This window comes from Crotalus tigris, unplaced genomic scaffold, assembly GCF_016545835.1.
Source record: "Crotalus tigris isolate CLP2741 ecotype Arizona unplaced genomic scaffold, ASM1654583v1 scf7180000017952.28453644438:3035480, whole genome shotgun sequence".
Taxonomy (NCBI): domain Eukaryota; kingdom Metazoa; phylum Chordata; class Lepidosauria; order Squamata; family Viperidae; genus Crotalus; species Crotalus tigris.
Window position 1 is genome coordinate 1,227,163 of NW_024096741.1, and position 12,413 is coordinate 1,239,575.

General features: G+C 35.2%; 1 protein-coding gene across 6 annotated transcripts in view; it reads left to right on the forward strand.

The window, feature by feature from the left end:
• The window catches only part of CNGB3 (cyclic nucleotide gated channel subunit beta 3), a 70,485-nt gene extending 58,851 nt beyond the window's left edge, over positions 1-11,634 (forward strand). For 5 of the 6 annotated variants that reach the window (XM_039345443.1, XM_039345444.1, XM_039345445.1 and 2 more), the window contains 6 exons: positions 152-249; positions 1,535-1,618; positions 4,044-4,162; positions 8,275-8,421; positions 10,026-10,197; positions 11,035-11,634. In XM_039345443.1, the coding sequence (XP_039201377.1) occupies positions 152-249; positions 1,535-1,618; positions 4,044-4,162; positions 8,275-8,421; positions 10,026-10,197; positions 11,035-11,346 (932 nt within the window). In that variant the 3' untranslated portion in view covers positions 11,347-11,634. The remainder of the gene's footprint in view (positions 1-151; positions 250-1,534; positions 1,619-4,043; positions 4,163-8,274; positions 8,422-10,025; positions 10,198-11,034) is intronic. The other variant, XM_039345446.1, reaches the window with a different exon arrangement.
• The last annotated feature ends 779 nt before the right edge of the window (positions 11,635-12,413 follow it).

Here is a 12,413-nt window from a genome sequence, read left to right on the forward strand (position 1 = left end):
ATTATTATTATTATTATTATTATTTAAACAACCTAGTTCAGATGATATGATGAATTACCATTATTTCAAATCACTTGGGGGTGGGGGGGAGTATGTCATTTTTCAGTGTAAGCCAATAGCATAAACCCACTTTTATCATTTTGTCTTGCAGATGAATCAGAATTACTGGAGCAAATGCCTGGAAAAATGCATTTAGACATTGCAACTGATATCAATTTTGCTATTGTCCGCAAAATTGATTTGTTCAAAGTCAGTAGAACTTTGTGTAATGTACCAACTAACATTGGCAAGATTTTTTTTTTTTTGTAAAGCAAGCCATTATAGCAAGCGTGTTCAATTTGTAGGACAACAGATATAATCAAATTGCAGCAATTACTATGGGCTTGATGAGGATCGTCAGGTTCTTACTAGTGGCTTAATAAGAACAATCTATAGAAGTTCTACAAATACATTTAATCATCAGAGTGAGATATTGCAGTTATTATGTTGGTCCATCATATGAAGTTATGACACTGATGGTACTAGAATCATGTAAGATGCTGATCCATCCAGAAGATTTAGTAAAGCAAAGACCTGCCTAATTCATCCCACATAGCAAACAGTTATTTCCTGAACTCTTCCCATTCCATCTGTTTCTTTATGTTGACTTAGATTAAGATAGGAAAGCTGCAAGATACATAGAAATAGTGACTGAGCTTGATCTAATAGCAGATTTGGAATTACTAGAGAACAATGCTTCTCTGTGTCCTAGCTGTTCTCCAACATTTAAACTTCATTCTCACAAAAAATAACTGCAAAAGTAAAATTTTTGTCAATGTTTTACTTTAGCTGCTTGTGGGTCTCATGCAATAGTTACCACACACACAAAAACTTAATTAATAGAAAATGAGAGCCAAAAGTTTATAGGCCAAATATTTTGCATCTTTTTTTTTTCCTGATAGGAGTCTCTTGTGAGCAAATTATGTCTTTAATTTTTTCAAACAATTGTATTTTTCCTCTTTTGAGGAGTTTTTGCTCCATTTGTATTCCATGTTAAACTTTTGTAATCCATAATCAGGCAAAAAATTTGAAAAGATCAATACCCCTATGGCACCAATTTCATTATCATCTTTTTCCAGTTTTTGTTGCATCTGTTGTGATTTTTTGTGTAGTTTCTTCTGAGTACTCCATTTGCATCACCTCCAATTCTCCTTTAAATCTTTCTTAAAAACAGTGAGCATAGATGGAATTCCAGCACTGCCAGCAGCTCAACTCCCTATCTGACTGCAAAAACTTCCTGTTTCTGCAGTTTACTCATCAGGAGCTGCTGTCCGGAATGCACATGGAAATCTCACAATCTGTATTTGATCCAGGGAGATTATTCAAGCCAGAATTCATCTTCCAACAAGTGTTCTCAGCTATGATATCTCTTTGCTCCTTTAGAGGCATTAGCCCACCAAATTTCCCCATCAGAAGCTGCCCTCTGTTTAGTATTGCTGATAGAATTTCACTTAAATGTATTCCTGAAAGAGGTTTTTTTCCCCCTTTTAAATAGGAATGTGACTCCCAAATGATATGCGACATACTGCTGAGGTTGAAATCCATTGTGTATTTACCTGGCGATTTTGTGTGCAAAAAGGTGACTCAATCTATTTGTTTTAAAAATCAAAACAAATAAGTTCTGCTGTAGATCAAAAATGATATTTGAACAATATTAATATTAAAATTAGATACCATACATACTGTATACAATACAATGCATGATCGTCACCATATGTTCTCAGATTTTTTACTTGCTCCAGAGAATATAGATTTTTTTTTACTTACAGGATAATTTTTTAAAAAGGATATGAATGTATACTATTTAAATGTGAATTATATATTGGCACACCATTACAAGTGAAATATTGAATGCACAATTTGCACATAAACACTCTATAATACCCAGGAGAACATATGAGGCTGAGGTATAAAACTTTGTCACTTGCCATATGAAAAACAAAATGGAGATACAGATATGCTGTGTTCTGCCAAGAATAATCAGTACTGATATTCATGCATTCAGTAGCTCAGCAGTTTCCTAACTCTGGCTCTGGTTCCATGAAAAATTACTATTCACCTGCTTGGCACAGAGAAGCTTCAATTGATGCCAATGGAAGCATATTTCTAAGAGCAAATAGCAGCTTTGGGAAGATAATTTTTACTGGGATGCCAGCATATTAGAAAAATATAATAATTTCTTAGCCAGCATGGTAGAGTCCCAATTCACAGGTATTCCATAGCTGCTATTTTCAGAGCATAACACATATGTTAAACATTTAACTCCATTGGGCACTAAAGGAATGTTCAAGGTATTGGATCACCCTAACTATATATATGATAGAAATGTCCCAGTTGCATGCTATTTTTCTTTTATACCGCACTCAATTACTTTGATTGGAATATATATACATATACAGTTCTATTTGTCCAGGTATAATTGGCTTCATTTGGATGCTAATCAGCTCAGCTCACAAATGAGCTGGTAAATATGCAAGAAACAGCAGATGCTTTGGTTGGTTGATTATTCTTGATTTCCCCTTTGAAATTATGCAAATGATCATTAGGAAAATACTTAAAATGCTGATTTACTTTTGAGTGTGAATTGTTTCATTTGTTTGCTTTGTTATTCCTGTTCTTGCTTTGAACACTGAAAGAAGGGTTTCCTGCCCGAGCAGGGGGTTGGACTAGATGACCTCCAAGGTCCCTTCCAACTTTACTACTATTATTATTATTATAGAAGGTGAATTTAAACAGATATTTATTGCAGACTGCCATCTATTAGTAAAAGGTTGATTCACTCAATTAGAATAACCTCCATGAAGGTTAATCTTCCCAGTTAACAAGAAACTATAAAAGGGGGATATCAAATTAATTCATATTTCTTAAAACAGAGAATTTCTTTAGAGTTAGACAATGCATGTTTAGACTTAAAGGCAAGGTACAAATGTTAAACTTCAGAGCCACCAATTTTTCCATATGGCAGAAAAAAATACCACATTAATTTTCCTGGACAGCTCAGCAGCTTTCAGTATCTGAAAAGAATGAACTGGTTAGTCCTTTTGACAGTCAGAAAGGTACCTCCTACTCAGCTTCACATCTCTTTCTACAGTGTAGTCATTAGCTTCATTTTATTTAGGTTATCCTAACTCACCTGCAAAAGTCCATATTAGATACCAGTAATCTAACAGCCATCCATGTATTTGCAACCCAGACATAATAGCCCTCAGGTAACTGCATTTGTAAGTAATTCTTCATTTCCCACTATAATTAAATTAACTTAATTTTTAAAAAAAGAAAAAAATCTCAGATGCATGCATCTTCAGGAAAGCAAAATATAACATTAAATGTATAACACAGGCTAGTAGAAGAAAAGAATAGACCAACTCACGAAAAGAATGCTGAAAGCAGATTACAAAGTAATAGTAATTAAACCAAGTACCTATGACAGTAGAGGGGAAATCTTATCTGCTTCTTATAGAAAAATGTTTGGGTCCATTGCAGTATAATGTCTTCTAGGTTCAACAGTTCTAAATTGGTCAAAGATACTGAAAGCTGCTGAGCTATCCAAGAAAATTCATGTGGTATTGTATTTCTATAGATTACCATAGATAATCCAATTTAGAAATCCAGAATAGTCTCAGTCCTCACCTAAAGTTATAATGAATAACTAAGATAGCATCTAAAATAACCTTTGGAAAAAGATGAATTGCCTTACCACATAAAAGAAAGTTGTTTTGTTAGCCAATACTGTAGAGCACTGTTTCTCAATCTTGGGAACTTTAGGACATGTGGACTTCAACTCCCAGAATTTCACAACCAGCATGATTCTGGAAGTTGAATCTCTCACATCTTAACATTCCCAAGCTTGAAAAACAATACTGTGGAGAGAAGGAATTCAGTTTGTGGGAAGCTCACCAAGTTGAAAATGGGATTTTATGTCAACTATTATTCCTCTTCAGATACCATCCAACATAATTGGATATGATGAATAATATGTTTTTTGCCCCATCATGTGCATACAGGGAGAAATTGGTAGAGAAATGTATATCATTAAACAAGGTGAAGTTCAAGTACTTGGAGGTCCTGATGGCACTAAAGTCCTGGTCACCTTGAGAGCAGGAGCTGTATTTGGAGAAATCAGGTACTCTTCTTTGTTCATCTTGTGAATTTTTCAGAGAGCTAAACAAATGCCTATTTTAATAAATTATTATAAGAATATCGATTCCAGGGAGGAACTGTGTCTGCCATCACAGATCAGTGCAAGTAAGAGTTTCCCCCTACTATCTGATGGTAATCAAGATATAAAGTTCTTGACTGAGTTCCTCCTGTCTTTAATCTGTAAGCAACATCTTCCACCATCTTTTTCCATTTTGCTTTGACTAATTTGGTCTGTGTGTGCATTAGCATAATGGGCAGAGTTATTGCAGAAACTGAGGGTCCTAGCCTCCATCAAGGTAACCAGCCAAATATTACTCAGAAAACTGCAGAAAGGTTCTGAGAAGCAATTGATGTCAGAAGACGATGAAATCTGAACATCTATGCACTAATTCTGAGAAATATAGCACACTTCATCTCCTTGTAATCATCTCACTATTCTTATTAATCTGAAAGTTATCATAACTTTTAAGAACTGAGATTATAAAGGAGCATTATGCAAGAGCCCCTATACTGATTTCTGTGAAAGTGAATTAACTTAATCCTTGCATATGTTTTTACTTCCTGGAACATTTCATCCCATTCTAATCAAATCCCCCCACAAAAAAATATTAGTACCATTTGGCATTTATGATTTTTCTGTGTCAGCATTAGGAATGAGTCAGAACAGGTTTTCTAATAATACTAACCAGTAGAAATCAGATCAGGCTGTAAATTGTCCCTGTACACTTATAATACTTATAAAAAACTATAAAAGGATGTCATGTGTCTTATTTGAAGTAATATTTCGCCTGTGTATAACTTCAGTAAATATGTCCCTTTTTATTTTGTATAGGAGTATATGCATTTGCATGGACTCTGACTTGTTTGTACTAGTTCTCGTATTATACAGAATAACTGGAATCTAACAGGATTTTTCCTATTTATTTTTTATTTATTTAAATTTAGCTTAATTACCCAATTCTGATGGACATTGGGTAGCACACAAAACCAATAAATCCATAAAAACAGATAAAACGTAAACACTTTTTAATGTCTATTCCATCTGATATAATGAGGTAAGGTAAGGCAAGGCAAGGTAAGGCAAGGTAGATAAGATAAGATAAGATGATAAGATAAGATAAGATAAGATAAGATAAGATAACCTTTATTGTCATTTTTTTTACTGTGGGCACAACGGCAAACATCAAAAATGAAATTTAGTTGCCCGCTCTCAAAGTGAAACACATGACACACACCTAAACATACTCTGAACAACATATGTATAGACCCACACCCATACAAATATGTAGCAGATAAATATTAAATACTGTCCATCTTGAATATATAATGGAAGGAGGAAGCTTGAGCATTCACAAGGTTAATGCTGTATGGAATGAAACTATGGCTGAATCTGGATGTTCTGCTATGGATACCACAAAGCCTCCCTCCAGAAGGTAACAAGGAAAACAGGTCATGAAGAGGATGTGTAGTGTCCCAGATACTCTTAATAACAGATTGTTTATCTGTTTTGTCTGGTAATGGCTCCCCAATTCTTGAGCAGAAATCTTTTTCTTCTAAAGAGCATGCAGATGAACTCAGATTTTAAGCATTTATTTTTATGTTATTTATTTTTCATGTTTTTGAAAAGCCCACTCCCTCAGAGCATATTGTGTATCACTGGCTATGGCCCTTCCTATAAATTTTAAGTTAAAGATGGTACTTCCAATTATGTTGAGATAATTCCCAGACGATCTTATTGAGAGTTCCGGTGTATCTGACAGCATTAAGGTGGATAGTTTGGATCCATTTTATTTTGCAATAAAATAAAAAATAAATGGAATCAGAACAATATACCAACAAGGTAATTAGAGACCAGTAATAGGTTCTTATTCACAACGATATTCTTTAATTCCAGTTATCTTATCCCTTTTACCTTCTTTCAAATGTCTTATCTTAATGAGATCAGATTGTGATGTCTTTCCAATAGGCTGAACGTAAATTGCTTTTCATGTAAAGTGGTTTCACATGCAAGAATAAAGAACTACCAGGCTTAATTTAGATTTGTGTGCACAAATAATTCAGGTTTGATCTAATACTTTCCAAAATGATTTTTTTTACTCCAATATTCTACTAACAACAGTGAACTTTGAATAGCCCTGATTTATATGAATAACTCACAGATTAAGGAAGTGGGACATTTGTAGATCTTGGCTTCTCTAAATGCAGTTACTTTTTCCCTCTTTTGTTGCATGTCTTATACGGTGCTTTGTTTGATTGATGGATAATTTATATTTATGAATGAATGATGTAAGCAAAAAGAGAAAGGAGTTTCCTACCAACTACTAATTGCTGATAGTGGTAGCTAGCCTCCAAAAAAGATGGTCTACTCCAAAGAATGCTAGCTCTCTGCTTCCCATCATTCAATGCTAAATTCAAGGCTAGAAATAGCTCAGGTTAAACCCCGATGAATAGCTCATGTGAAGAACATCAGAGAGAACTGGAACAGAGAAGATCCCATTTGAGGATATAACATTTTTTCACAATTTTTTATTTTTATTCAAAACAATAAACTATAAAATACAAAAAAGTACAAAAACAAAAAATAACAAGACTACACAAAAAGAGTAAAAATAAAAAAATAAAAAACCAAAACAGACATATAGATAAATTGTCCCCCTTAGTTGAATACTGATAAATATGTTTCTAAGATAATAACTCCACTTACCTTGCAAAGCAGACACACAATTTATAAATGTCTAGAATAGTATTTACCCAACCCAGTTAGCCTGATATTTATCCACTATATGGAAACAGTTAATAAGTAAAACCAACAGCTAAATTAAACTTTAAAACCCTCTATTAACAGTCTATTTATTGTATTTCACATGCAGAAAGTCTACATGGCTTCTGGTCTATCATAGGTCACCTTAGTTATTGTCTCTGGTCCATCCATGATCAAATATCTTGATTAATTCTTAATAATGAGGCTTTTCCTTAAGATATTAATAATAGTAATAGTAGTAAAGTTGGAAGAGACCTTGGAGGTCATCTAGTCCAACCCCCTGCTCAGGCAGGAAACCCTACACCATTTCGGACAAATGGCTGTCCAGTCTCTTCTTAAAAACTTCCAGTGTTGGAGCATTTACTGCTTCTGGAGGCAAGCTGTTCCACTGATTAATTGTTCACACTGTCAGGAAGTTTCTCCTTAGTTCTAGGTTGCTTCTCTCCTTTATTAGTTTCCACCCGTTGCTTCTTGTCCTGCCTTCAGGTGCTTTGGAAAATAGCTTAATTCCCTCTTCTTTATGGCAGCCCCTGAGATATTTGAATACTGCTATCATGTCCCCCCTTGTCCTTCTCTTCGTTAAACTAGACATACCCAATTCTCGCAACCGTTCCTTATATGTTTTAGCCTCCAGTCCCCTAATCATCTTTGTTGCTCTTCTCTGTACTCTTTCTAGAGTCTCAACATCTTTTGTACATCGTGGTGACCAAAACTGGATGCAGTATTCCAAGTGTGGCCTTTTTTCTAACAATTGGATTTTATTCCCCAAAATCATAAGTTCCTGTTGTATATATCTTCACAGAATTTGTTGTACAGAAAAGTGTCCTGTAAATTGTAACATAACATCTCTTAACATTTGTTTTCCGATTGAGTATGATAAATCCATTCCCCAGTTCTCCTCAATCTTCTTGAAAAGGTTGAGCTCATAACTGATCAAGTCTATCAACTTTGAGTCTTTAAAATCTAAGCCTTTCTCAGCGGCCTTTTGCCAACTTGCATTTTCCAAGTCCAGCTCACCTTTCGGGTCTGCCGGCAGAAAATTACATCCCAATCCGTCAGATTGTAAAAGTATGGTATTCTGTTTCCCCTATGTTCCCAATACGTCTATCTTGATATCTCTGGATGTAGCATTTTCAAACATTGAAAGTATCAGAAAAAGTTCGGAGAATAGATATTCTTCATCTCCATAAAACACAGACTAAAGAATAAGACATTTGACCTGCTAAATAATTTATTCAAATTAAAGATCAGCAATATACTCAAAGTGTAAGATAAGCTGTTTATAGGATGGCTAACTAGAAACAGAGGCATTCCTGTTTGTTTTGCTCTTTCAGTCTATTAGCAGCCAGTGGAGGAAATCGGCGAACTGCGAATGTGATCGCTCATGGATTTGCCAATCTTTTTATTCTTGACAAGAAGACATTGAATGAAATCCTGGTGTCCTATCCTGAATCTGAAAGGCACTTGAGAAAAAAGGGAAAGTATGTGTTTTTTATGTCTATGTGTACAAAAAATGTTTCTGTGCTAAGTGCTATAATACATTAATGATTATAGTCACAGTATTTTAAAGAAGAGTTATGATTAGTGCTGGAAGAGAGACAATCCATGATTAATATGTCAAAAACTATAGCTCTAAACCTAGTTCTTCAAAGTTGATAAATCTAAAGCCATGTGGACTTCAGCTCCCAAAGTTCTAAAGCCAAAATGCTGGATGGGGAATTTTGAGAGTAGAAGTCTGTACATCTTAAAGTTGCCAAGTTAAAAAAAATATCATTCTAAACAAAAGGTTTTAAGTTACTGTTTTTTTAGAGATTCTTACTAAGCAAAGTAGGATCATATTCTGAGTAATATTAAGAAACTCACTTTTGACACACATTTTTTCACCTCAAAATATAGCCTTAGAACAGTGGTTCTCAACCTTTTTAATGCGGCGACCCCCAACCGGTCGTAAGTCGAGGACTACTCAACCGGTCGTAAGTCGAGGACTACTCAACTGGTGCAGCACCGTTTGCAGAATGGGACTTTTGGCGGGCTCAGCAGGGCAGAGACAGCCTGGACAATTCCTATTGGCTTTTGAAAGCCAATAGAATTGGACTCTATTCAAGAGAGTCTATTCTATTGGCTTTCAAAAGCCAATAGAATAAAAGGGAGTAGCACAGCTAAGGAGGAAAAAATGGCAGACTGCGTTGTTTGGCGACCCCCGTGAAATGGTCGTTCGAGCCCAAATGGGGTCCCGACCCACAGGTTGAGAACTACTGCCTTAGAACAAGAGAGATTATACTTCTTGCTAGATACTTCAGGTTTTCTTTTACTACTTCTAGTCTGTTTCAAGTATGTTAATTTTATTTATTTATTACAGTTTCAAACTGCCTAAGAACTGCATTTTTGGATGGTATAGGTTTTTAAAAAATATAAATTTAAGTATCCATCTTTCAAACTAAATGGATTATTTCCAAGCTTCAGTAATAATGCACAAATTGTCTACCATACACATATTAAAAGAATCCATGTAAAATACTCTTTTAATGAAGTATAAAATAGAAAATTATTAGATTCATTTAACATATGGCACACAGTATCACAAAAATCCACACATGCTAGACACATAATGCACTCTTGATAGCCTAGAATGCTAGTTCATTCTGTTCAGAATTTACATGCCTATCCTTTATCTGGAATAGCTAACATTCTGTGGTGATACCCTTAACACCATGAAAGAGAAACATCCCTGGTCCTTAGGAAGGACTTGATAGATAGGCAAAAATGCCAAATCCAGTCTAAACCAGCTAGCTGACTGTGCAATGAACTGCCATAATAATAACTGACAATGGAAAAAGGAGAAGACAACCATATTCTCTTCACTTGGAAACAAGGGAGAGATAAAGTAAAATTTTAAATGTTAAAAATAATGGAAACAAAGACAGGGCATAAGATGGGGCCCAAGTGTCCAGCAGAAGTTGCTGTATTTCATTGACTAATTGGGAATATAAGATTGGAAGACTTAATGGGGAGTAGAATAATTATTAAGAATCATTTGATGCTATAATTGATTACTTTTCCCACTCTCTTTTTTTCTACAATCTAGAGCACTTATGAAGAAGGCAGGAAAATCTGCTGGACCACCACCACCATCTGTAAAGGGCCTAGCTCTACTTTTGGCTAAAGAGGAAGCGCCTAAGATGCTCAAAGCATTGACTGGAGGGAAAGGAGGTATTTTAGCCGTAATTAACAGGGTGAAAAAAGCGAACGAGGCCTTGGTATGTATCTTCCATGGTGCTAATGCAGTGTAAAATAAGAAAGGTAGAAAATGGGTCAAATTGAAGTAACACCTGAAATTCAGGACACTAGCAATTAGTAAAAAATAATTTCAGAAATTAATTTTGCAACTATATTTACAGGTTGAAGAGCATGTTTTATACATGACACCTGAAATTTTCTTTGAATATAAAACTAATTGTGTGGCCTAATTTGCTTTGAATATAAAACTTATTTTGTAGTCTACAAGAAAAGATTTTGAAAGAGGTTGATCTCAGTGTAAAACTACATTCTAGATAAATACCTTACTGGTGCTATAGAAACTTTCAGTTATACCAGTGAAAAATGTTTGAATATTTCCACAAGATTTAGAGATATTGGGAAATGTGCAAATGGATATAGAAGAGACTAAGTAATTAAATATTTTTTAATTATTCTGGTAGAAAGAAATGATGTATTAGAGATGTTTTATGGTCAAATTCACTTCTGGGAAATTCTGAGACTATTTATGTAGCAACCTCTTGTCTTAGTAGTTAGCAGAATTTGTGAAGGATTCCAGGTGCTACATCAATCAGTCAATCATTTACTGTACTCTATGACCAGAAAACCACTTTGAAGTGAGAATGAGTTGTCTACTAACTATGCTTGGATGATTGTGTTCCTTGAGTCACTATGGATAAAGCTGTGAAGTTACACTTAGATTCAATTAACCATTCTTATTTAATACATTTAGTCTATATTTATATGAAAAATATGGAGGAGGAATAAGCAGGAAAAGGAGTAAAAAAACATGGAAAGATGATAGAAAAAGATCGGTCAACATTTATTTATTTTTTTAGAAAGAACTTGAAGCCAAAGAACAAGCAAAGAAAGAGAATGAGGAAAAAGAAAAGGCAGAAAAAAAGAAGACAGAAAATGTCAAACCAAGTCTACAGGAAAAAAAACCAACTCAAGAGCTCATGATTAAAATCCAAGAAACCAAAGCAGAGTCAAGTGCTCCAAAAGAAGAGGCAGTCACACAAAGTTCACCGCAACCATCACTGCTCAAAGGCATCAATAAACAGTCCCTTGTCATTAGCATGACTCCTTCAAATGTATCAGGGGAAGGAGAGATCCTTACTGTTGAAGTCAAAGACAAAAAAGCAACATAACCAGTGGATGTTTTTACTGCATATATGTGACATCTCAAGCACTGTGCAGCTCTCAGATTATCTTCTTGTTCAAAAGTGTAGCTCATCTCAGGTTTCTTTGTATGTTCTATAAACATAAATAAAAAGGCTAGTGGAGAGTTAGTGGTACTGCATTCATTGTAAGTTATAAGGCAGTGGTGGCGAACCTATGGCACAGGTGCCAGAGGCGGCACTCAGAGCCCTCTCTGTGGGCACACATGCTGTAGCCCCAGTCCTAGGCCTTCAGCTGTGTTTTATAAAACATTTTCGCTTTAGGCCTCCACCGCCGTGTACAAAAAACAAAAAGGTTCAATCAGTCAATTTCAACTTCTTGCGGGGAAAAAAATCTTGCAAAGTTGGAATTGATTGATTGAACTTTTTAGTCCCACCCAGTCTGCTGTTACCACCGCAGCCATGCCCACCTAATGGGCCACACCCACCCAATGGGCCACACCCACCCAGCACTCGACAATGCATAAGTGGGTTTTGGGTTGCAATTTTGGCACTCAGTCACTAAAAGGTTCACCATCACTGTTGTAAGGAGAATATCAACTATATGTCCTCAAAAATAATTTGAAAGTACAAAATTTGATCATTGTCCTTCTGATTACTGGTCAAATAATTTACAATCTTTTCACTTCATTCTCTAGTCCAGGATGGCTGGCTGGTTTAAAATATAACCTAATACTAATTTATACTTATTTGGGATTGTTCAGACTCAGAGCTGAAGCAGAAATGACCATGTTTCTGGATTTCTATGATATGCTGGGTCTTTCAGTGACCCAGTCAGGTGCATGCTGCCCTTTGCCCTTTGCAAATATATGCTGCAAATCTACCCTTTTAAAAATAAATATCTGATTTAAAAAAAAATAAAAGTATAGTTTTGGGGGTAAATGATGACCTTCCAGAATTACCCATCATATTTTTCATTTTACCTCCATAACAGCATGTAAGTCTCACTCATCCTGCTGCTGTTGGGAATTTCAATTCTTTTTCCCAAATCTCGGACTGTATCTGGTAATTAGGTTGATCTTGAAATCAAGTGTTCC